This window comes from Henckelia pumila, chromosome 3 (assembly GCF_033568475.1).
Source record: "Henckelia pumila isolate YLH828 chromosome 3, ASM3356847v2, whole genome shotgun sequence".
In the NCBI taxonomy this organism is placed as follows: Eukaryota; Viridiplantae; Streptophyta; class Magnoliopsida; order Lamiales; family Gesneriaceae; genus Henckelia; species Henckelia pumila.
In genome coordinates, this window is record NC_133122.1 from 47,809,062 (window position 1) to 47,832,073 (window position 23,012).

Consider the following 23,012-nt stretch of genomic DNA (forward strand, 5'->3'; position numbering starts at 1 on the left):
TAAGACTTGTTAGTCAATTGAAAAGTTTTTAGACACAGTTTAATTTGAATGATATGATATAGATTACTAACGTAATGTAAATAAAAATAAATTAAAAATTATAGTTAATTTAGTATTTGATTTGATTGATAGATTATAATTTATTTAATTTGATTGATTAAATTTTATACAAAATGTTAAATTATCATTTTGTATTTTTAATAATAAATAAAATATAAATAATATTATTTATAAGGGGCAATATAATAATTTCAATTCAATGATTTGATTTATGTAAGATAAATAATTAATAATTTGATTGATGTAAAATAAATAATTAATAGATGAATAAATAATATGTCAAGAATAACATAAGATTTGATAAGATAAATTATACCAAAATTAATAATAATCGTATCAAATGAAGCTTAAGGTACAATTTGAAAGAGTTTTTAGAAGCTTTTCTCAGCTTTTTATTTATAAAATTTCTATATCTCAAAATTTTATTTCAAAACTGAGAAACATGTTTGACAGAATTTCTAAAAAGTTTTTCTCAACTTTTTCTTCATATACCAATCTCAAAATTTATAAAATTTCCCGAAGAAAAAATCGAAAAATACTTAGGAAAATATTTTGGATACAGTACCTAAGATTCACAGCAAGAATAATAAATTTCTATATTCCCAAATTAACCCCGCACTTCCTCCACTCCACGTCTGTTTTAAGAGGCCAATACCGAAACAAAAACATATGATGGCATTTTCGTTTTTAAACATAAAAATAAGGGCAAAAAATTCCACCAAATCTCCCTCCATCCCCATGCATTCAACCTCTTAACTGAAAACCAAACGTCACCTCCGTACACCTTATTTCTCTCCAGTTCTGCTCCCTCCAAAACACGACGTTGAAACGGCAGACGAATGCGATTTTCTGATTCCGTTTTGGCGACTTTAGCATCAACTGAACGAGACTGTACCGCCGGGGAAGTACTGCAATATTGCGTTTTCTTCAAACTCTTGGCTATTTTCCATATAGAGGTCTCCGTCTTCCTTGTGTTCACTCAGACCCAAAAATTTGTTGGTTTCTACATCCGCCATGTCTGGGGATTCAACAGCACTCGGAAGAAGCGAGACTTCCGACCGTGATCCCGAGGAATCTGAAGCCGCTGTTGATACGATCGAAGAAGCTTGGAGGAATCTCAGTCTCGACGGCAAGAAATCGTTCGGTAAAGTTCTTTCCGATATGGCGGGAGACTCCGATTCTTTGTCAGGAGAAATGAATACCAGCTCACTGATGAGTAGCGGAGACTTTCCCGGAGAAGAGAATGCTGAATCGGAGGTTATGGGTAAAATTGATGGCGGCGGGGGAAAGGCGACTTGGGTATTGAAACCGTCACCGAGCGTCGGAATCAACCTGGAAAATCTTTTGGAAGCGCCGATCGGTGGTGCTACGAAAAATGGTGGGTCGGATAATAGTTCTCCGGGAAATATGATGGATGAGGCGTGGGAGCTACTTGCCAGAGCATACGTCAACTTCAAAGGGCAGAGAGTAGGTGCACTCGCCACCATTAATGACGAATCCGGCGGCGAGACTTTGAACTACAATCAGGTATTGCATTTCCTTGAACTTTAATTTCATAACTTATGGTATGTTCATTTTATGTATATGCATACACGAGGAGATTGCGGGAAATGTGCATGTTTGCATAATATAGAGAGTATATGCATGCATATATGCAAAGTATTGTCTCGAAAATAATTGGCGGATTGATGGTAGCGTTAAATTCAAGCATGATATATGCATCTCCAATTCTGCTACATGATATGTTATTGGACGAACAACTATAAGATTGATTAATTGCCGTTCGTTTTTTATTCAAGTAATCCTTCCAACATCTTTCAAATACTGTTTATTAATTTTTTTGGGGAGTCTTCCTCAAATTCGTCTTTGATAATTTTTCCATTGATTTCTAGTTCTCTAGTTTGGAAGACTCTTTTTCAATTGATGCGTTTGTGGAATTGGCAGGTTTTTGTGAGAGACTTCGTTCCTTGTGGGCTAGCATGCCTAATGAAAACGGATGCAGATGTAGACATTGTAAAGAACTTTCTGTTAAAGACTCTCCACCTCCAAGGCTGGGAAAAGAGAATCGATAACTTCACCCTCGGAGAAGGTGTGATGCCTGCCAGTTTCAAGGTTGGTCTTGACCCAGAGCGTCAGAAGGAGATTCTGCAAGCAGATTTCGGAGGCACCGCGATAGGAAGAGTTGCACCTGTGGATTCCGGATTCTGGTGGATTATATTGCTGAGATCATACACAAAATGCACACACGATTATTCCCTGTCGGAGTTACCAGAGGTGCAGAGGGGAATGAAATTGGTGCTTAACCTCTGTCTCTCAGATGGATTTGACACATTTCCAACATTGTTATGCGCGGATGGATGCAGCATGATTGACAGACGAATGGTAAACTTACATATCTGCTTAAATACTTTATAGATGCCGAGTGATTGTCCAAGAGTGATTAAAAACTGAGAGTTCATTTTCGTGTCTCCAAATGACTCTAAATTGTTGAGTTTGGAGGATTGACTTTGGCTTCAATATGGTGCAGGGAATGTATGGCTATCCGATGGAAATTCAGGCCCTCTTCTTTTTTGCTTTAAGGTGTGCGAGGCAGATGCTTAAACCCGAGCATGATGGCAAGGAATTGATTGAGCGCATTGACAAGCGGATTACTGCACTGAGTTATCATATACGAAATTATTACTGGATCGATTTCACTCAACTGAACAACATTTATCGCTATAAAACTGAAGAGTATTCCCACACTGCTGTCAACAAATTCAATGTCATTCCTGAATCTATTCCAGATTGGGTATTCGAATTTATGCCATTGAGAGGAGGTTACTTCATTGGCAATGTAAGTCCAGCTCGCATGGACTTCAGGTGGTTCTTGGTCGGAAACTGCATTGCTATTTTGAGCTCTTTAGCAACACCTGAACAGGCTACTGCAATAATGGATTTGATTGAGGAACGCTGGGAAGAGTTGATTGGGGAGATGCCACTCAAAATCGCATATCCAGCTCTGGAAGGACATGAATGGAGGATTGTAACCGGATGCGACCCAAAGAACACAAGATGGAGTTACCACAACGGTGGATCTTGGCCAGGTACTATTATGATATAATTGCATCAGTTGTCACTTGTTATCCTCTTACAACCCTGGTCTTTGGTTGATATTACGGTCATGGTCGATTTGATAAAATATTCAGTGATTGCTTCACAACTGCTAATTTTACAAGTGATACATGCGTCCGTATTGCATTTTCCTTAAAGAGCACTCGAGTAGTTTTGCATTTAGACTATTTGTCCTGGCATTGTGATTAAAAGAATGAAAAAGAAGTGGTACGCTGCGAGCTAATCAAGGTTTGGTAATTGGGTTTTATTTTTTTGTAGTTCTTCTATGGTTACTGACAGCAGCAAGCATTAAAACTGGAAGGCCTCAAATTGCAAAGAGAGCAATAGAGTTGGTAGAGCAGCGGCTAGCAAAAGATGGATGGCCGGAATACTATGATGGAATAAGCGGCCGATATATCGGAAAACAGGCGAGGAAACATCAGACATGGTCCATCACCGGATATCTGGTGGCAAAACTCATGATAGAGGACCCATCCAATCTTCTCATTATATCTCTTGAAGAGGACAAAAAGATAGCGAAGCCAAAGCTTACACGATCCGCCTCATGGACATGTTAGAAGCGTGTTCCCGTTACATAAAACTTCTATTTTACTGATGGACAAGTCTTCTATGAAAATGTTACCTAGTATCATACATTCCTATTGGCTGTCTGCACAGACACACATCAATTGAACTTGGAAGATGTGAACAACTGCTTTTTAAGCATCCCAAATATTTCGTAGTTTTGAGTTTGTTGCTGTGGTTACTGCTGCTTTCTAGTTGTCTTTAAAATACATTGTCTCGATTAATCAAGGGGAAGATCTGAAGAAATGATTATTAAAGGTAACTAAACTTGTTATATTTAGTTAATGAAACACATTAGTTTTAATTGGAAGTCGACATATTATAATTGCAAATACCAATGCCTTAGGGATTGACTTTTTCCACGCTCCACTGCTTCTTTCGATTACCATTCTGACCTGCTGTAAATATCATCCTCTCGTTGCTCTTCAAATTTAAATAGTCAACCTGAAAAAACTACACACGATATGCCATCTTTGGAGGGGTCAAGTTAACCAATTCAGATTGAAGTGTAATGACACGTAGGATTCTTACCTGGTCGGGGTCCAGAACGAGCAGGCAAAACACACCAACAGGACCCATAGAAGGATCCAATGTGGGCGGTTCTGTTGGCTGTTGTTCACTTGCAAAAAGAATCCGTGGTGCAGGCGTCAAATACTGCATCCTTGATTTAAGAGAGCAGGCAAACCAAGATTTCTCTCTTTGCTTCACGTACAAATTAAAGGGAAAATATACTCATTACTGGTTATTGTTATAGATAAACAAAGCTGTAAATATAGATATAGTCTCGTTCGACAAGACATGGATTGTGTTTCTTACAATTATTCTCTTTGCCGCAACAGGTCATAAATATTTATGACATCATTGGCTATGCTAAGTAGCCTATGGAGACGAACTATAAATACGATTTTAGCGAACCAAAACAAAACTGGAAACTGCCTGATTTGTGATTCCTCGAAAATTTAAAAATATGTTTTAAATTAAAAAGGGAAGAAGACAAGTCAATCAAAGATTTCAACATATTGTGTGCAAAGCATAAGAAATGAAGCACCAGAGGGCAAAGTGGACCAACTACTTTTGGTATTCTTAGGGGCAAACTTATCGGACATCAATCAACTCGTTCTCCCAATTAATGGTGCAAACCTAGACAGCTTTGGGACTTGAATCTGCTAACTAAGGCCCATATTTTTCACCATTAAGTGTAAACTTTGGCTTCTTGTGCTGATAACAAAACATAAAGAGCTGGGGCACATGGTGATGTAAAAAGGGGCACAATAAAAAAAGGCGGCCAAGGGGGGTCACCTGAAGTTTAACTGGATCAGAATTTGTTCCATCTATGACATCTACTTTTCCACCGATGCGGAATTGCTCCCAAGAGTTTGTGAAATACCAACAAATCTGAACTATCCAACATATGAACAAGGACAGGTGAATCAAAAGAACTTTTTAAATGCAAAAGCATTGAAGCTCTCTGGTCCATTTAACACCGACGGCAAATTTGTAGCCAAAAAAATACTTTTATACCTCTGCGAATGGACAGTGCTTGAGATCATCAATCTGCAATGTGCATGTAAATTCCGGAAATTTAACAGAAAATAACTTGTAGGTAGAAATATAGTAATCAACGCGAAGGAAACATTAAATTTGCATGGAAACATTAAAGTGTTAAAGAGTTAAAAACCTAGTTTTTTTAAAAATCATAGTTGATGAAACTGGACCAACAATGATTCTTCTGTCTTTAACACAACTCTTACCAACGATTGCGCAAATGCTCAGAAAATAAGCAACACAGGCGAAGACTGAGTTAACACTTTCAAACTCTGGGCCATTATGCTATGATATTCTCCAAAAGCATAATTTGATTTGAGGAGTCAAACAATGGTTTTATATATCCTTCAAAAAAGGGGTATGAAAAAACTTCACATAGCCAGCATTTGCATTCATTGATTCGGATCCAACAAAGAATCAAAATGAAACGATTTCAAAATATTCGAATTTGAAACAGCGTCCTCGGTAAGGAATTTCAAATACTCCAAAGATCAAGGATTTCAACTCTTCCATTTCGTTCTTGTTGCCACGCTGGATCAATCGAGATAGTAGATTTCAAATTCTCACATAAACTAAGCAAACCCAAAAAGGATTAAGCAAAGCAAAGATCAAGCCTTGGGGACAAAAAGTAAAAAACGAGAAACACCTTGTGAGTGCGAGAATCGGTGTTGATTTGAATCTTATCGCCGTCATCTTGGAATCCCCTGAATATCATAAAAAAACACCCAGAATTCACAAAGCCAACTAAAGAATACATGATCAAAGATAACACACAAAAGTGCGTTTAGTAAACATATCATCGAGCAGCAGAAACCAACCTGAAAACAACAGTGCGATTGGAGGGTTTGCCGTTAGATGCTACAGTAGCCTAAATTCGAGACGGTCCAAAAGATTAAAAAAAGACGGAGACAATTTCAGAAGAAACAATGAGCAGAAACACGAATGAATAGCATAAGTGGGTTTACAATCTGAAAGTAAGAAGAATGGTTGAGATGGGAATTGGATTGAATTGAGCTGAGGAGGAGCTGCTTCCATGACGCCGCCGCCACCGCCGCCATTTGCTGCAGCTCTCTATCTTCCCTCCGACCTCGTCATTAATGCCATTGGTTAGGTACTTACTCGTTGCAATCCCAAAAGGCTAAAACAACACCAGCTGTACGGCCAAAACTCGTTCCATTTTTACTTTAATTTTAATAAATATAGTATTAATTAAGTTAATTTGATTAATAATTTGATAAATCTAATACTACATTCTTTTTTTTCATCCATCATCTACTCTTTTATCAATTTATTTTATTAAATTAATATCATTAACTACTAATATAATTATTTTATTCTGCTGAAATCCTCATTAAATAAGAGCAAGAGAGGAAATTACTATAAAAAATTACTTTCCTAAATATTTTTCTAACATTTGGAAATACATATATATATATATAATATATATATATATATATATATATATATATATATATATATATATATATATATAGTGTGACACCTGACTTGTAGTCTAACCTTTGTTAGGTATCACATTCCTTAACAACACTCTATGTGGGAATTTAATATCCCTAATTAAAGTGTCTTAGGCAATAACAGATCATTTAAACGATTAGTGTGTGCGGAAGCGAAAATAAAGATTTAATAATAAAATATCAATAAGGATCTTTTATAACAACAGGACTGAATTCTTAAACAAGTAGCAGTACATGGATAAGACATTTCTTTATTTTACTAAGCATATGGTCTCTGATGAGCATAAAAGAGACTACATAAAACATAATTGAGAACATTATTTGTGGCAAAGATGGTTCATTCACTGACATTTTCTTCATTATCCATATCTGGAAACCCTGGCTCTGGAAATTACAATAGAGAAAAAAAATAAAGGAGGTTAAATCTTTAAGGACTTAGTGAGAATAAAAGATTATTCATTGGATAAAATTTCCTGGTAATAGTAGTAAACATCAGGATAATAAGCTTAAGTAGGTAGGTATGAATTCAATAGTTTAGTAGCAATCATTCCAGTTGTGATAAAGAGGGTGAGCCAAAGTGAACACGAATACCCGGTTTTAACCCGCTGTTCATTGGACTCAATATCCAGATCGAAGTCCGTTGTCCAGGGCTCTCACTTCGAATAACATTCATTCATTCATTCATTCATTCAATCAATCAATCAATCAATCAATCAATCAATCAATCAATCATTTGATCTTTCGATCATTCCACCATCCGTTTTGATAATAAACCAATACATTATGAAAATCAGGTATAATAATATCGAATCAACAAATTAATATGAACAATAGTTAGGATATATTATAATTTCCAGACCGAATGTCAAAGGGCTGTATAAAGATAATAATTCCTTAAGTAATGAAAACTTCACCTCAATACTTACTATCCGAATCAGTAGATAACTTCAAATTCCTATAATTTTAGGATATTTCATATGTTAGAAATACTACCAGATGCTAGGCTAGTTTATAATTAAAATTTGTTACTCAAACAAGGAAGGAACATTTTGATAATTCATAAAAAAATTTATAATAATTTGAAAGTAGATCCAAAAATTCTGAAAATTTGACAGTATGTATAACTCAAAGAAATCTACAACTTTTGTGTTCAAAGCATGTCAAAATTCCAAGTCGATCTTTGACCAAATCAGCTTTTTCCAAACTGATTCTCTAGGTATATTGACCACCGAAAAAATGCTTCTTCCGGCAACTATTCCGGTCATAGGCCACCATTCTAGTATACTAGACAGTACAGGGAACAACTTTTACTTTAAGCTCTAGGCTAGAAACAGATTCCATCTTTGAGAAAATCGAGCCTCAATCTTGCGTCTAGCCACTTTCAAAACTCAAGTTTCAAAGATTTAAGGATTTCTAAGGAAAATCATAACAATTCATGTACTTGTAAAAAAATTATGAAACTTGAAATATAAGCCTAAAACAAGTGCAGAAAACTACGGCTGCCGGAAATTTTGTTTTCTGCGCGTGTAAATCACGCGCCACTTTCGGCGGCGCGTGCACAGCTTCCGGCGGCCACGCGCGGCCCAAACTTTTACCGAAGATGTGTTGCATGATTTCCTACATTTTTTGTTTAATGAGTTTTCTCAAATTCCTAACCGAACAGTACCAGAAATGGAATAACCTACTGTGACTTTTACTCTACTAGACTGAAGAAAAAAATACTGTTCCGACGTTATTCCCGGAAAAAATACGGTACTGATGCAAACTAGGGTACATCTGGAGCAACTTTCATGTTTAGACTAGGTTCAAATACTGAGAGTAAGGTATGAAAAACGAGGGTGAAAACAGTACCTGCAAATGGTTTCTGAGCACTGTTTTTCCTTTTCGGACAGCGATAGTTTAAGAATTTTAACGGAGAATCGGTTGATCTTTTTATGACACCTCCTTCACTACTATTTTACTGGACATCCTAAGTATCTTGTATAATTTTTTGAGAATTTTGGAACGTGTTCTTGGGTATAAGTGAGTAAATCCCCTCTTTTTTCAACCTTTAAGCACAATATTCTCACACCTCTTCAACTTGACACTAGACCACTAATCATCACGAAAATCTGAAGGAAAGCTCAATGAGGTATGTGAAGGGTCTCTATATATAAGAAAGAACCAAACATGATATCCTATCCATGGAACACACTTTCCGATCACCGGTTGGGCAAAGGGGAGGTGGAGTGGTGGCCAAGAAACCTATTAACAAGTAATATATATATATAAGCATAAAGATATTATAATAATATATTTATAAAAAAATTTATTTACATATATATATATATATATCAAATTAATTATCCTAAAAAAAAAGGGGCATTACATATAGTGAGACGGAAAGAGTACTAGTTTTACATCTTGAAAAATCCAACACAATTTGATTTAGTTGATTTTAAAAACCAAACTCATATAAGAAGTTCAATTTTTTTTTTGGAAAAAAATAATAATAATAAAACTAGAGAAAGAGTTCGATTTTGCTTGTTTACATATCACTATATCAGATGGTTACACACGCATGTAGTTTGTTGATTTGTTATCAAATACATAATTAATACAACTAGGTACACATTTTTTATCCAAAACTCTGCACGTCGATTACTCGGGAAAAAGACGCACATCACTAGGTTAAAATCAAGTAAGAATTTAATTTAAAAAAACCACAAAAATTAATTCAAACCACCAAGCATAATGATATCGTTAATATGTACTTACACGTGAATTATAACAATCCTTTAATCAACCTTTTATAATACAATTTCTAAGAGTCCAACGACAAGTTCAATCCCTAAGGCATCACTGAGATTATGTGCTAAAAACTATTAAGTAAGCACATGAATGCAAAGATATACTCTTGAACAAAATTCACCGTATAACATTAGTCATGCTATTTACGAATGGTACCACAAGTACATCTCTTGATTTCCAACTTCTACAAAGGGATATAACCAAACCATATCTGCAGGTACCATATCAACCGAAGGCCATGGTTGAATTTGACGAAGAACATCAAACTCAATAATCTCCATTAATTCCAAAGATTCGAACTTTGTGCATATTCGGAAACTTAGCTATAACCATAACGAGTACTGCAAGTGTGTTCAACAATAGCATAGGGTGTCGGTAATCGGTTGTATGTGAAGCAATCAAGTAGCTGCAAGTAAAACAAAGGGGAAGGGATTTTATCAATTCATACCAGTTAATTAACTTCGAGTGATGAGTTATATCTGCGAAGAAGGAATTGATGGAGGGCTTACAGAACGAGAGGTACAACCGTGAGGAACTTTCTATTGCGAGTGAGCTGCTTCCCATTATCAATCTGCTCCCACCAAGTTAAACTATTGTAAATTCCCTGGTCATCAGCAAAAGGAGTCCCTTTTTTCCAATGGAAGAAGTGGTAAGTCACCTGCATTTAAAAGCATATATGCACCGCAAGTTAATCGGACTGGGTTTATGTAAGCTTTACCAGAGTATGCACAATGACCATACTGTTTAGTTTCTAGAAAGAACATTCTGAACTATCACCCCATAAAACAACTATCTAATGCTACTATAACACAATTAACACACACAGAATCAACTCCATGATGTGAATCATCTGGCATGAGTTTTACTTGAATAGATATTGGACAGATCGAAAGATTTTCCCAGATTATAGATGTATCAACAAAGTATTACGGATCGAACCCGAACTTTCAAAAGTGAAGATGAAGGAGAGGATAAAAGCATGATGGATAAAAAGAAAGCATCTTTCAAGGAGCCATTTAACAGCTGCATAAACATCAAATATATTACTTTTCAATCATAGGCAGCATGAAATGAGGAGTAAAAACAATCTGAGTGAACAATAAACATATTTTAGATCTCAAGCACAAATCAAACGCACCAAAATCATAGCTCGTGTTTGAGGTTTACGTGGCTTGTGATTCCAAAGCAGGAAAGCATAAAACAATAGGTGGTCGGGTCTACAATTACAAGCTTCTAATTAATGATTGAGCTTATTTTCAAAAACATCAAAACACGCAATCATACACAAATAGCTGAAAAGGATCTGACAATCGATGGAACCAAGGCTCGAGTATATTCAACATAAGAGCACAGAAACGATCCAGAAACATCCAAACATCAAATCAGGATCAAAATATACTCGTGATAGCATCAGAATACTCAAAACCCTGGACATCGTAATCTAAAAGCTCCCGACACCGGATAAATCGCAATAAAAACAGAAACTTACAACGAAATGACCGAGATTAACGATCGTCCAGGCTATTCCGGGGGTACAATTGAAGATCGAGAAAAATAGGAACCAGAAGAAGAAGAGAATGAGAATATAGGAGGTCCAGACACCGGGATACGTGAACCACTCGGTGTTCCGATTCATGTCCGGCGGCGGCACCCAGTTCACGTACAGATTCTTCATCTCGATTTTGATCGTCGCTGCTCCGCTTCGTGGATAAACTCGATTCACTTTTCACATTCAATTCAATTCAAATAAATAACTATATATTATAAAATAATAAATAAATAAATAAGTATATGAATTAGGTTTGATTCCAGTTTATCCGTTCAAGATAAATATTAACTTCATTTTACAACTAATATAAACCAACGAATAAGTGACACACGCAACCGGGAAAAAATGATTTTTTTAATTTCAAATATTAATTCGTTAAAGTAATTAATTATTTCTTAAAAAAAACGAGTTATTGATTTTAATTATCAAATCATTTAATTATTTTTAAAATTTTAAAAAATAAGCTCGTATGTCTGGTTCGAGAATAGGATGCAGTATCCATAATTAATGTATCAAAAAAAATGTATCAATTTTATTGAAAGAGGCAAACAAGCAAACAATCACTGACTAAAGTTACAAGATGATACAAATATGCATACAACACACATAAAGACTCATTGATTTGAGCAGCACTATGATGCCTAAACTCAGAATGGTCAGCCAGCTATGTTTCAATCAGTGTATCTTTCGTTACATGACATTTCACCTCATAGAACAAAACTTCCAACGAGGAAGGATGCGAGGGGAACCGTCAGATTGTCATCAACCTTGGTGCTGAGTGGATGGGATTCAACAAGAGCAGAAACAAGGGACACGATCAAGAACCCGAGAACCATCTCCGGGCTTTCTTGAATGTATCCAAAGGAGGAGAAATAGAACATGAATCTGTTTTGAATTTTCCATCAGCAAAAATCCCAGCAAGTTTTTACTAATATTATGGCACCAGAGGCAATGAGTATTTTACCCGATGGAGGCCAAGAAACCAGCAGTTGCCATAGCGAAAGTGCCAAGAATTGTTTTGTTGCTGTTGTAAGGAAGTTTCTGACGTCCGAAATTCCTCCCCACAATATCCGCCATACCTAAGAGGAGATGTGAATGAATGAGTTCAACTATTGGAAACACGTCTACAATTGGAAACACGTCTCAGTCCAATACTTGGGTATATATATGTACGCTGAAACAACCAGGCAGCATAGAGAATTCCCCACCTGACTAAGCAGAAAAAATACATGTACAAATATTTTAACGAGAAACTATACCATCTCCGGCGCAGAGGTTACAGATTGATGCAATTGCTATAGGAGAAGTTCTCCAGTACATAAAACATGCCCATGTGATCGTGGAAGCATAGTACAACGGTCCCTTAATGAGTTCCCTAAAACAGCAAACACACCATTTTTAGTAAAAAAATCCCCCAAATGGCCAGACAGGTTTCAAGTATTACAGAAAGGAAGAAAAGGAATTTCGCCATGCCAAGAGTTTCCTCCTATACCAACCAAACATATTGGTCTTACAGCATCGTCAACTTACAATAACCATTCACATTTTTCTCTTGTTCAAGTAAGGGGAAGGTTGAAGAGAATTATTAACTGTCCAAGTATGCCTCTCAGATACAGAAAGATCTTACTAAATTATGTTTGGATCATTGGATGAAGAATCTTTTATTAGAAAAGCATTTTTCTAAAAGAAATTAAAAGAGTCTTTTCTAGAAATGTGGCTCTTCTGTCTCAATTTCTCTTTTAAAAAATAAAAAGAATACCATTTTCATTAAGAGATCCAAACATAAAACTGCTTCTGTATCTCTTAAAAAATTTTGCTTGATAAAATCTTTGTTAACTCAATGCCTTCAGCATCCAAACTCACCCTCAATCCACAAAGCCATCATTGCTGAAATTTAATCAAAGAACTTGTAAAAAGTTAATGATTCTTTCGTTTTTCAGCCCAAACACACACAAGCACCATTGGTAGCAAAAAAATTCTTTCAAATCAATCAGAAGTATTACAATGCAGGGTATAAAATGAATCCGATCCAAGACAGACATAACAAGCTAGGGCAAGGCGGCAATCCCTAAAAGGAATTTAAAATCTAAAAAAGATCAAATTTCATGCATATTTTCTTTTTCTAAAAAAAAGTCTTAAATTACCCCTTAGCCCTGCTCGTCCTTCATGGTCAATGTTTCAGTCCGCCTATAATTCTAATTCCCTAGTACATACCTATGGTCACCAAATCTGCTCATTGACTTGACAGTTTTCTCATCTTTCCATATTCCAAGGCCCAAAAGAAGCATCTTAATGATATTGACTCCAGGAACAAGAGCTGCTAAACCTGCTCCTCTAGCATCATTACTGTCAAAAATCACCACAACATCGTAAATATAACAGCACCATACCAGCAACAACAAAGAATTTTTCTTTCTTTATAAACTAAAATTCACCTGAACATTGGCCAGCAAAGCATGAAAACTAATCCAACAGTAACGTGTACAATCTTCCTATTTAAATTCTAAAACAAAAAAAAAGAATAAATAACAAATCAGATTTGAGTAAAAAGGAATAAAGAGATGCTTCGCATTAGAATCAAGATTTTGCAGGATTATATATCAATCCCAACATGTTTTCTTGGTATGCTATAAATCTATTGAATGCTTCCTTTTTCCCTTTAAATGCTAAGAATTTAGCTGTCTCCATGTAGGCAAAATCCCAAACACTTCTTTAGTTGGTGGTGGATGTTCTTCGCTGCAGCTTAATCTAACCAAGCAAGAAAATGTGGTGCATAATAATAACAGCAGCTTAGATATGCGGTCCGATGCTAGCTTAATGTGTTAAACTATATAAAATCATTATTTGGGCCTACGAATTTTAGTTTTCAGGCGAAGGAATTTAGAAACATCCCTACATAGATACTCTTCGATAAGATTCTTAGAACAAGAAACCCATATCTGCAGATCATTTCTCTAAAATTTCTTTGTTTCCCTTCAATATTATACGAAGAAAAAAAAATTAAAAAAAAAATTGGAACAAGGAGAGCACAGGAGTGGAGTCAACCTGGTCAAAGATCCCTCTTTTCGCTGTTTCTTCCCATAGTCTAAGCAAAGACAAGGCTACTCCGACGGTCAACGTGGTGGCGGTGAGGTCGTTGCAGAGCGTATTATCGGAAAACATGGCGGAATGCGAAGAAATCGGGCACGAGGAGCTTATATATTCATGAGGAAGATAATGCTAGGAATTAGGCATTGGGCTGGGCGTTTGGTTCATGGCTGCATCATCGGCCAAACGAGCTGTAAAAGTACTCTTTTTTTTTTTCCTAGTAAAACTTGTAATATTATAAGAACAGTTTAAATCTTCTAATACAAGATTTATTAACCAAAACGGTAATATCTCTGACTCCCAAACAAACGAGGTAGGGGGAGAAACTGTAAAAGATTAACTTAATAATCTGAGTGCGTGTTACGTTTTTTTTTTTTTTTTTAAATCAAGTGTGTGTTACTTTTGACTCGAAACAAAATGAATTTATTGGAATGTTGGTGAAATCGATGAACTGAGGTAGCGTTTGCATCCTCGTGATTATGAAGATTCTAATAAATTTGTTATGATAATCTTTATAATCATTAAGAGAATCTACATAATTTATTAGTTTTAAAGATTGCAAAGAGTACTTAAATGATACGAAAATGATCTTAAATTTATTTTTTTTATTTTTAATATTTCATCAAAAAAACTTGTTGATAAGTATATTGGATACTGTCTAGACAAAATCTAATGTTTGAGTAGTGTCGACATAATGAATATTTTTGTTGCAAGTGTCCTCTTTTTTTTTAAGGAAAAAAATGTTTTTTTTTACATTCGATATGTTTACACTATCTTATCTATAATTTATCGTTATCGAATTCAATTTGAAATATATGATATATTTCTCGTTTTTATCCGATATAAATTGATGAACAAACAAGTCAAATAATTTTTTTAAAATTAAAATTTAAATTAAAAAATATAAAATATTATATGTTAGTTTAGTAGGTTGCCAAGACGGATTTTGAAATGTCTGGACAACAAGTTAAAATAATCAATTAATATAATAACTTCAATAAAATTAACTAAAAATCGAGATGAACAACCGCCTAGCGCAAAGTGCCTAAGCAATCCTAAACTTTTTTTTTTAAACACTAATAAATGCTCAAGTGATATCTGAACATACAAATTGTTTTTACTTTTTACAACTAGGCAAGTGTCGTCCATCTAAGTCTTTTCATCAATTGAATCTTCCACATTCGAATAGAAAACAGTCGACAATTCATACTCGCTCGCCACACGATGTGCTCAAATGCGGAGATTTCACAGGTTTCATTACAGCTTAAGAGTTAGGTCTATTAATATATTTTTGATTGTATTTTACAAATACCACATACAATAATTGAGTCTTTGTGCACGAAAATAATAATAAACTCATTATTACAAAATTAAAAATGTAATCAGATCCATTGATAGAACATCGAAACAACACACAAGATTCAAACAACTTTTTGTAGTCTATAGGGACATGATGATCTATGTACTTCATTCTCTGGATCCAAGACAAGAACACCTTTGTAATGTTAACACAGATTATCCTACGTTGAATACATATAAAGATTAGAACTTTTAACGAAATCAGTCGCCTGAAACTCTCGATCCCATTCAAGAACTCCAGATCAGAAATCTTCATCGAGCTTGAAGATGTGGGTCTCTCCATTACCATTCAAACTGGACATCACGGAAGCTTTCTGGTACTCTCCGACCCTCTTCTCGAAGAAATTCGTCTTGCCCTGCAGACTGATCAGCTCCATCCAATCGAACGGGTTCGGCACTCCGTAGAGCTTGCTGTATCCCAGAGCGTTCAGCAATCTATCGGCCACGAACTCGATGTATTGGCTCATCAGCGTCTCGTTCATACCCACCAACGCGCAAGGGAGAGCATCGCAGACGAATTCCCTCTCTATGTCCACAGCATCCCTCACCAGGCCCTTCACTTTCTCCTCGCTCGGCTTCATTCTCAGCAAACCGTACAGCATGCACGCGAAGTCGCAGTGCAGGCCCTCGTCTCTCGAGATTAACTCGTTTGAAAAAGTTAATCCCGGCATAAGACCGCGTTTCTTCAGCCAAAATATGGCGCAGAAGCTTCCGGAGAAGAATATTCCTTCAACGCAGGCGAAGGCGAGTAATCGCTCAGCAAAAGATTCGGAACCATCGATCCAGCGGAGAGCCCACTTGGCCTTCTTCTCCACACAAGGGACGGTGTCGATCGCTCGGAAGAGGTGATTCTTCTCCGCCGAATCCTTTATATAAGTCTCGAGAAGGAGACTATACATCTCCGAGTGGATGTTCTCGATGGCAATCTGGAATCCATAAAACGCGCGCGCCTCGGAAATCTGGACATCTTTCATGAACCTTCCAGCTAAATTCTCCAAAACGATGCCATCGGATGCAGCAAAGAAGGCCAGAACATGTTTGATGAAATGCTTCTCGTCGGCAGAGAGGGCGTTCCAATGGGTGACGTCCTGCGACAAATCAACCTCCTCGGCAGTCCAAAAGGAAGCTTCGGCCTTCTTGTACATCTCCCATATCTGAGGGTACTCGATGGGAAACATGCAGAAGCGATCCGGGTTCGGCGCCAGGAGCGGTTCTTCCGGGATCGAAGGCATTTTCAGGCTGCCGCTGTTGGGATTCCGATCAGGGGAAGAGGGAAATGATTTGCTTGTGAAGACGGAGGAAATCGAGGACGACATTAAATAAAGATTGGATTTTTCGAAAACAGAGCGCCGGAATTTGAAATTTAAAGGTAATTTGTTGGCGCCAGCGGGACCAGAGAAGGGGCTTAAATTTGGGCGGCGCCTTTGTTAAACGATTCAAAGTATTACCATAATAATTTGTCCAAGTTTCAACATAAATAAGAATCTACCTAACAATTTAATTGTAATATAATATCAAATAAGGGAAAGAAATAAACCCAAGAGAGGGAGAAGGTTGAAATATTGAAAAACAAAAAAAAGCTAATCTTTGGAGCGTACAAAGGAAGATTCAAGGTTATTTGAACTACTTTCAAGCTGGCGCCATTGATAAAATTCAAACTGGAATGGGTTGAACAAAGAAATCCAAAAATGGTCCCCAACCAACTTGCTTAATTGGTCTTGCAATCAAAACAAGAAGCACAGCGAGTCTTGATAGGCCAGAGCCCAATACAGACCTGATTGAGCTATACACGTTTGGATTACCCACTTGCTTGTGTTTACTATTTGGTTTCAAGTATTTTCAAGGGAAATTCTTTCAAAATTTTATTAGTTTATTGGATTCGAACAAGAAACAAATCCACTCGGGGGGAGATGCTATGATTCACCCGGTGCATCATCTACCCTTGATTGGGCACCCGAGCCCATTTTATTGTGGGCCCGGGTGCCCAATCAAGGGCAGATGCTGCACCGGGTGAAGATCACCCGGTGTAGCATAGCCCGAGCCCACTCGGGAGATGCTATGATGCACCGGGTCGGGGGTACATTGACAAAAGAACCAAAATCTTGTCAACCAACGAATTCAGCAATGTCACAATTTAATTTAGAGGGTTAAATTTAAATGCAAACAGTTGGGAGAGTGTAATACACGTACGATCTGTATTGTATACAAATACTACATTAACATTCAACTGTATGAAAATTTAAGAGAGTGCAGATGGGACTGTCACAACTGGTCTCCTCCCACCTGCCACTGCCAAAAACCAAGCTACAAAGAAATGGCTAGAGACATTGGGAACACAACTTTTTTCTTCTTGTCTAATAATTTGTTAAGCGAAGCATTAGGCCATCTGCGATCAGACTAAATTCAGTGTGAAACAACACAATACAAAGCAAGTCAACCAACTACACGTAGCATAACATCAACACCCATCGTTCTTGCAATGTTGAACCTAAATATATATTTAACAACGAAAAAACAGTAACATGTGTGCCGTATTTTCAACTTATCCATGCATCTCAGCAGATTACAGCTCGAGGTCGAGTAGGCATCGCATCGCCATTTTGTAAAACTTATCTCGCGTGTCGTATCTCATTCCAGATTACATCTACACCATGTCGTGTTTTCAGCAGCATTAAAATTACTGTGGATTATTCGAGCACTTATTGATAGATGCAAGCAACTTTCAAGTCCGCAGAACCTTTTTGTCAAAAGATCACTCGTACTAAGACCCAACAAGCCAATTAGCTACCAGATGCATACTAGTTTCTAGCCGTCCTTGGAGTTAAATTCATCCCAGTTCAAGTGTTTGCGGGGACGTCTGCTGCTGGTGGCTTTCGGTTCAAGTACCGAATAACAGCATCTTCAACCCTGTCAAAAGTTGCAAAGATTCCATTTCTCATCCAATCTCATAACTTATCAGTATAAACGAATACTTTGGCCTCGAAAATGATAAAAGAGATCATATTGTCTTTGGTAACGAGCAAAGTAATTCAGGTAGATCATGCTAAGTCACAGCAGTGGAAACCAAACAAGTTCCTTTGATCATTTGTCAGATGCAAGAAACACAAAGCAATGAGTAATAGAATTAGAGCAATTAACAAGAACACAAATCTAAAATTCACATACCAAGGTTGGCCGTAGAAATCAGATCCACGCTCTTTTTCCGCATTGCGACTTGCTTCACCGGTAACAAGCTTAATATCCCTATTTTGAGAATCGATAAGTGTGTTAATAAACTCAATCGGCGACTGGCTAAATCCAAGAAAAAATGCTCGTCTCCGCCGGTGCTCATGGATCTTTCTTATAGCAGCACAAATTGCTTCATCACAGGCATCGATCTCTTTGGTTTTTTCCGTATTGGCTAATAAGGCGTGCAATTCTCTCTGAATTGGGAAGGGTACATCAACTAGCACATCATAACATGCAGTCCCAGCAGGAGTATTTCCTGACAGTTTTATCCTGTGCTCTAAATGTATGGGCTGTGGAGGAAAAAGGTGCAGAGTAATTCTTTGCGCAACTGTAGTGAACTTGATCCTGGTTTCGCCAAATACTTTCTGAAGGGGTGGATCACAGTTGAAAGAAGATGGGTCATCTGGACACTGCAATTTTCTAGCCTTGACATAGTGCCATACTGCAGCCATTATTCTTGCGCGGGTATCAACCTCAATACCTAAGACATCAACAAGTGCTGGAGCTAGCTTATACTTCTCAGGCACATAATTTATCTCAAGCCGTATGCTCACGGTAAATTCTTGGTCCCCTTTCCTTTTGACCTCGAAGCCTTCATGAGGAGCAGGTGATCTAGCACTGTCCCATATGATTAAATGATTGTCAGGATATAGCTTCTGGTCTAATGTAATAGTAACTCTTTTAAAAAATGAAGAAAACTTCGGATTCAAAGGGCTCGGTTGCATGAGGGCAGCTTGTTCAGGATCCATCCCCTCCTCCACGATTCTCCCTACTATTTTAAGGGTCCACGTAGGTGGCTCCGCATTTGGCTTCTTAGGAATTGTGCGAATCTGATTGGCATAAGTGTTAAATACATAAATACGGAGCATTTTCTGAATGCAGGGAGGGGTCTTGAGGGCCTCTTGAATATCAATTTTCTTCCTCGTCAAAGCAGCATCCACACGAGATTCAAACTCCAAGAGTTGCGTGTAAAGAGCCGATTCAGGTAAAATGGCCGCCACTCTTTCTTGTAACTGTTTCTCAGGAAGCTTCTGCTTTTTCTTGCGAGCAGCGGCAGCTGCTGCAGCATCCATTGGCCTCATCGGAGAGGCCGAGTAAGTTGGGGGAGAGAAGGTTGGCCGCACAGGTGGTTTTTGGGAAAACCATTTGGCACCAGCACTTCCAGCTCCGGAAATAGAGGGCGATGGTGAGCCTATGTTTGAAACCCCTCCAGCATGAGCCTGGTTAAATGCAAGGCCCTGAGCAGCTTGCAACTGGGCTTGGAATTGCGCATGAGCTGCTTGGGCCTGAGCCTTTGACTGAGCTTGAGCAATGGCTTGGATCTGAGTTGCGGAAAGCTGGGTCAGCTGAAACTGGCCTGGAAATCCTGGTCCTACTTGCTGCTGACTAGATGGATTCACCGGAAAAGAATTCATAAAGGGAGGTGAAGCTCCAACAGTCTTTGGCGGGTTACCGCTGTTAGCTGACATTGCTAGCTAAATCTGAAAATTCAAACCAAGGAAACCACTTCTCACCAGAAGTTTAAAACTAAAAATTTAAGAGAGAAAAATAAATAAAAAGAAACTAACTTCATCCATATGAAAACATTATGAGTGATAACTGAAAGGATAAACTTGCGGGACATTATCAAGCTGAAGCTCAATCGCCTAGAATCGTGTAAAGTTTTCAAATTGTTAATATTTTTTTAAAAAGAAAAAAAATCGCATATAAAACAAAACCCTAAACCCAAATGTCGAGCAGAGCAAATCGTATATAATATGTAATCAAAAGGGAGACAAAAATTACAGTAGCCAAGAATGCTTACGACCTTAAAAATAGTCTATGTTCGAATTCAAACAGCTATCTTTGTCACGACAATTATGCAGAAACTACAAATACAAAACGCAGAAATGAAACAGATTTGGAGCTGACGCAGAAATCATACGATTGGAAAAGCTTGGATCCGGATTTGAGAAGAATCTTGCAAAGTATGGGACGAGTTTGCTCCACCGTAGCCCCCCGTCGCCGCTGGCGGCCTCCGCGACTCAGGAGCTCTAGTTCACACTTCACAGTGGGGTCAAATTGGAAAAGTACGCCCGATATTATGGTTTTTAATTAATTAAATAATAAAAATAAAAATATCAAACAATCCAATTTAAGACAGCAATAATTTATTTAATATAAAACGGATCCAACACCTTTAGACCACGGTGCCTAAGTTTTTAGATTTTTTTTTATAAAAAAAATGCCTTTTGTTTTCGAAAAAAAAATGCCTTTTGTTTTCGAAAAAAAAAAGCCTTTTGAGAAAAAAAAAACTAATTTAAATTTTAAATGTAATATTATATTAATCGTAGAATTTGAAATTTTGAAATTTTAGTTTAAGGAATATAACATCATTTTATGTTCGGAGAAAAAAGGAATTTATTAATTTTTGGAAATAAATAATCTTTCTTATATTATAATACATAATTTTTACTATATTATAAAACATAAACCCCATAGAAAAAACATCTTTACTATATAATGATACATAAATCTCATATAAAAATCAAATTTGGTCATTTTAATATATTTTTAAATTAATTTTTTATCATTCCTCGAATATATTAACAATGGAGTGTCCAAAAAATAAATTTCTTATTAAAAAACTTCTCACATTTTGTTTCACTATTCCCATTATCCTAACCAATATCATATTGTTCTAACTTTTAAACAAAAATTATAATTAATTTAAGTTTATAAAATATTATTTAATTTCAAATAATATATAATATACGTACATATAACGCATGTGCTTCATATACTAATGATAATAATTGAAAAATTAAAGAGTTAGGCGAACCACGTTTGGTGACCAAGGTATTTATGTCACTCATTTTAATTTTAAACTAATGTATAGATGGATAAAAAGATAATTTTCTAAAAAACATCGAATTTCGTTACATGTTAATTCTTGATTAATATGCATAAAAGCCAATCGCGTGGCTCGTGTTTGCTTGTCAAAATTTTCATTCTCGAAGTAATATTTTGTCGATCAACAAACTTGTTAATGAAATATGATTTTCTATTAAGATAAAAATAATAAGAAATTATGCATCTCTATCATATTTGTACATGTAAATATAGAGTTATTTATTTATACAAATACAAAATAGTAAAAAGACCGTTCTTTATGATCATTTATTATAAAAAAAGATGACAAAAAGATTAATGCATATCAACTTAGGTAGTGTTTGAGAGAATTTTTAGAAGCATTTTTTAATTTTTTTTAACAAAATTGTTAAAATAATACATTTTTATACTTCGATTTGTAAAAAACCAAAATCGGCTTTCAATTTTAAAAAAATCAAAAACTATATAATGAACTATTTTTTCTGTAATTTTTATTTAGTTTATATAATATAAATTTAAAAAAAACATTTGAAAAATCATATTTCGACCTCTTTCACAAATGTCGTCAACATCAAGAATGAAAAATAGTTCAAACTATTTTCTAGAAAATAGTTCAAACTGAATTTTAAGGCATGAAAATTTCGGGCCTAAACCTTTGACCATACCAACTGTATTTGGGCCACCTGTGGTTTTCGAGGCCCATGTGATTAGTATTATGGGATTTGTTGGCTAATTTTTTTTTCACGCAACTTCACGCAACACAGAAATCTTCAAACCACACAATCAAAAATAAATCATATTGGACAAATTATATGTGACAGATTCATCTCAAAAGATGAGGATGCAAGCAATCAACTCATTCTCATTAGCTTCGAGTTCACATTTTTCATCAACTCGGACATAATAACGTGATTGCTTGATGGTGAGTTGTTATAGAATATATCTACTAAATTCATATATCCCTTTCTTTTAATCCATATGTTTTATACTTTATCGACATAAAATATGTATTACATCACGAGAGATGCGCCTCGTTCGACACATGTACAGTTAGATGTATAGAATTCACATGCATATTTAATTATTATACAAAACTCAAGTGTATTTCTATACATCTTCTTAATTATTATACAAAACTCAAGTGTATTTCCTTACATCTTCTCCGGTCCTCGCTATTTGTCTTGTTCCATTATTAAAATAAAATAAAACAATCCATTTTTAATGACTCATCCAACATATCTGTATATTTATAATTATAATTGATAGAGCTACTTTAAATCTCGAGGGATACTCGATAGTTGATTTAACATCACAAATAAATAAATAAAAATATATATATTATAATGTGGCATATATTATTCACTAAAAAA

The 23,012-nt window shown here is 36.1% G+C and overlaps 6 protein-coding genes across 7 annotated transcripts; 1 reads left to right on the forward strand and 5 right to left on the reverse strand.

Annotated features, from left to right (window-relative positions):
• The first annotated feature begins 899 nt into the window (after window positions 1–899).
• On the forward strand, window positions 900–3,731 carry LOC140888661 (probable alkaline/neutral invertase F). The gene is made up of 5 exons (XM_073296359.1): window positions 900–965; window positions 1,015–1,587; window positions 2,005–2,442; window positions 2,588–3,146; window positions 3,433–3,731. Exons 1-5 carry the CDS (start codon window positions 900–902, stop codon window positions 3,729–3,731), a joined length of 1,935 nt encoding a protein of 644 aa, XP_073152460.1.
• A 241-nt stretch (window positions 3,732–3,972) lies between these two features.
• On the reverse strand, window positions 3,973–6,395 carry LOC140886744 (pyridoxine/pyridoxamine 5'-phosphate oxidase 2). 2 transcript variants are annotated; one of them, XM_073293514.1, is made up of 7 exons: window positions 6,249–6,395; window positions 6,102–6,151; window positions 5,930–5,987; window positions 5,260–5,292; window positions 5,038–5,133; window positions 4,270–4,440; window positions 3,973–4,182 (listed from the first exon to the last, which is right to left on the reverse strand). In XM_073293514.1, the coding sequence occupies exons 1-7, from the start codon at window positions 6,339–6,341 to the stop codon at window positions 4,081–4,083; spliced, it is 603 nt and encodes a 200-aa protein (XP_073149615.1). In that variant the 5' UTR covers window positions 6,342–6,395; the 3' UTR covers window positions 3,973–4,080. The 2 variants fall into 2 exon arrangements, with proteins under 2 accessions (XP_073149615.1, XP_073149613.1); XM_073293512.1 differs by having other exon boundaries at window positions 3,973–4,191.
• Window positions 6,396–9,522: 3,127 nt separating this feature from the next.
• On the reverse strand, window positions 9,523–11,930 carry LOC140890430 (uncharacterized). Its single transcript, XM_073298203.1, has 4 exons — window positions 11,804–11,930; window positions 11,038–11,270; window positions 10,058–10,206; window positions 9,523–9,954 (listed from the first exon to the last, which is right to left on the reverse strand). Exons 2-4 carry the CDS (start codon window positions 11,221–11,223, stop codon window positions 9,816–9,818), a joined length of 474 nt encoding a protein of 157 aa, XP_073154304.1. The 5' UTR covers window positions 11,224–11,270; window positions 11,804–11,930; the 3' UTR covers window positions 9,523–9,815.
• LOC140890429 (probable phytol kinase 3, chloroplastic) lies at window positions 11,609–14,399 on the reverse strand. The gene is made up of 6 exons (XM_073298202.1): window positions 14,143–14,399; window positions 13,533–13,600; window positions 13,312–13,443; window positions 12,357–12,472; window positions 12,062–12,176; window positions 11,609–11,982 (listed from the first exon to the last, which is right to left on the reverse strand). The coding sequence occupies exons 1-6, from the start codon at window positions 14,257–14,259 to the stop codon at window positions 11,805–11,807; spliced, it is 726 nt and encodes a 241-aa protein (XP_073154303.1). The 5' UTR covers window positions 14,260–14,399; the 3' UTR covers window positions 11,609–11,804.
• A 1,173-nt stretch (window positions 14,400–15,572) lies between these two features.
• LOC140891680 (ribonucleoside-diphosphate reductase small chain-like) lies at window positions 15,573–17,064 on the reverse strand. The gene has a single exon (XM_073300281.1). The coding sequence runs from the start codon at window positions 16,857–16,859 to the stop codon at window positions 15,786–15,788; it is 1,074 nt and encodes a 357-aa protein (XP_073156382.1). The 5' UTR covers window positions 16,860–17,064; the 3' UTR covers window positions 15,573–15,785.
• Window positions 17,065–17,741: 677 nt separating this feature from the next.
• On the reverse strand, window positions 17,742–20,863 carry LOC140887660 (SWI/SNF complex component SNF12 homolog). Its single transcript, XM_073295064.1, has 3 exons — window positions 20,696–20,863; window positions 18,709–20,252; window positions 17,742–18,450 (listed from the first exon to the last, which is right to left on the reverse strand). The coding sequence occupies exons 2-3, from the start codon at window positions 20,238–20,240 to the stop codon at window positions 18,381–18,383; spliced, it is 1,602 nt and encodes a 533-aa protein (XP_073151165.1). The 5' UTR covers window positions 20,241–20,252; window positions 20,696–20,863; the 3' UTR covers window positions 17,742–18,380.
• Between the last annotated feature and the right edge of the window lie 2,149 nt (window positions 20,864–23,012).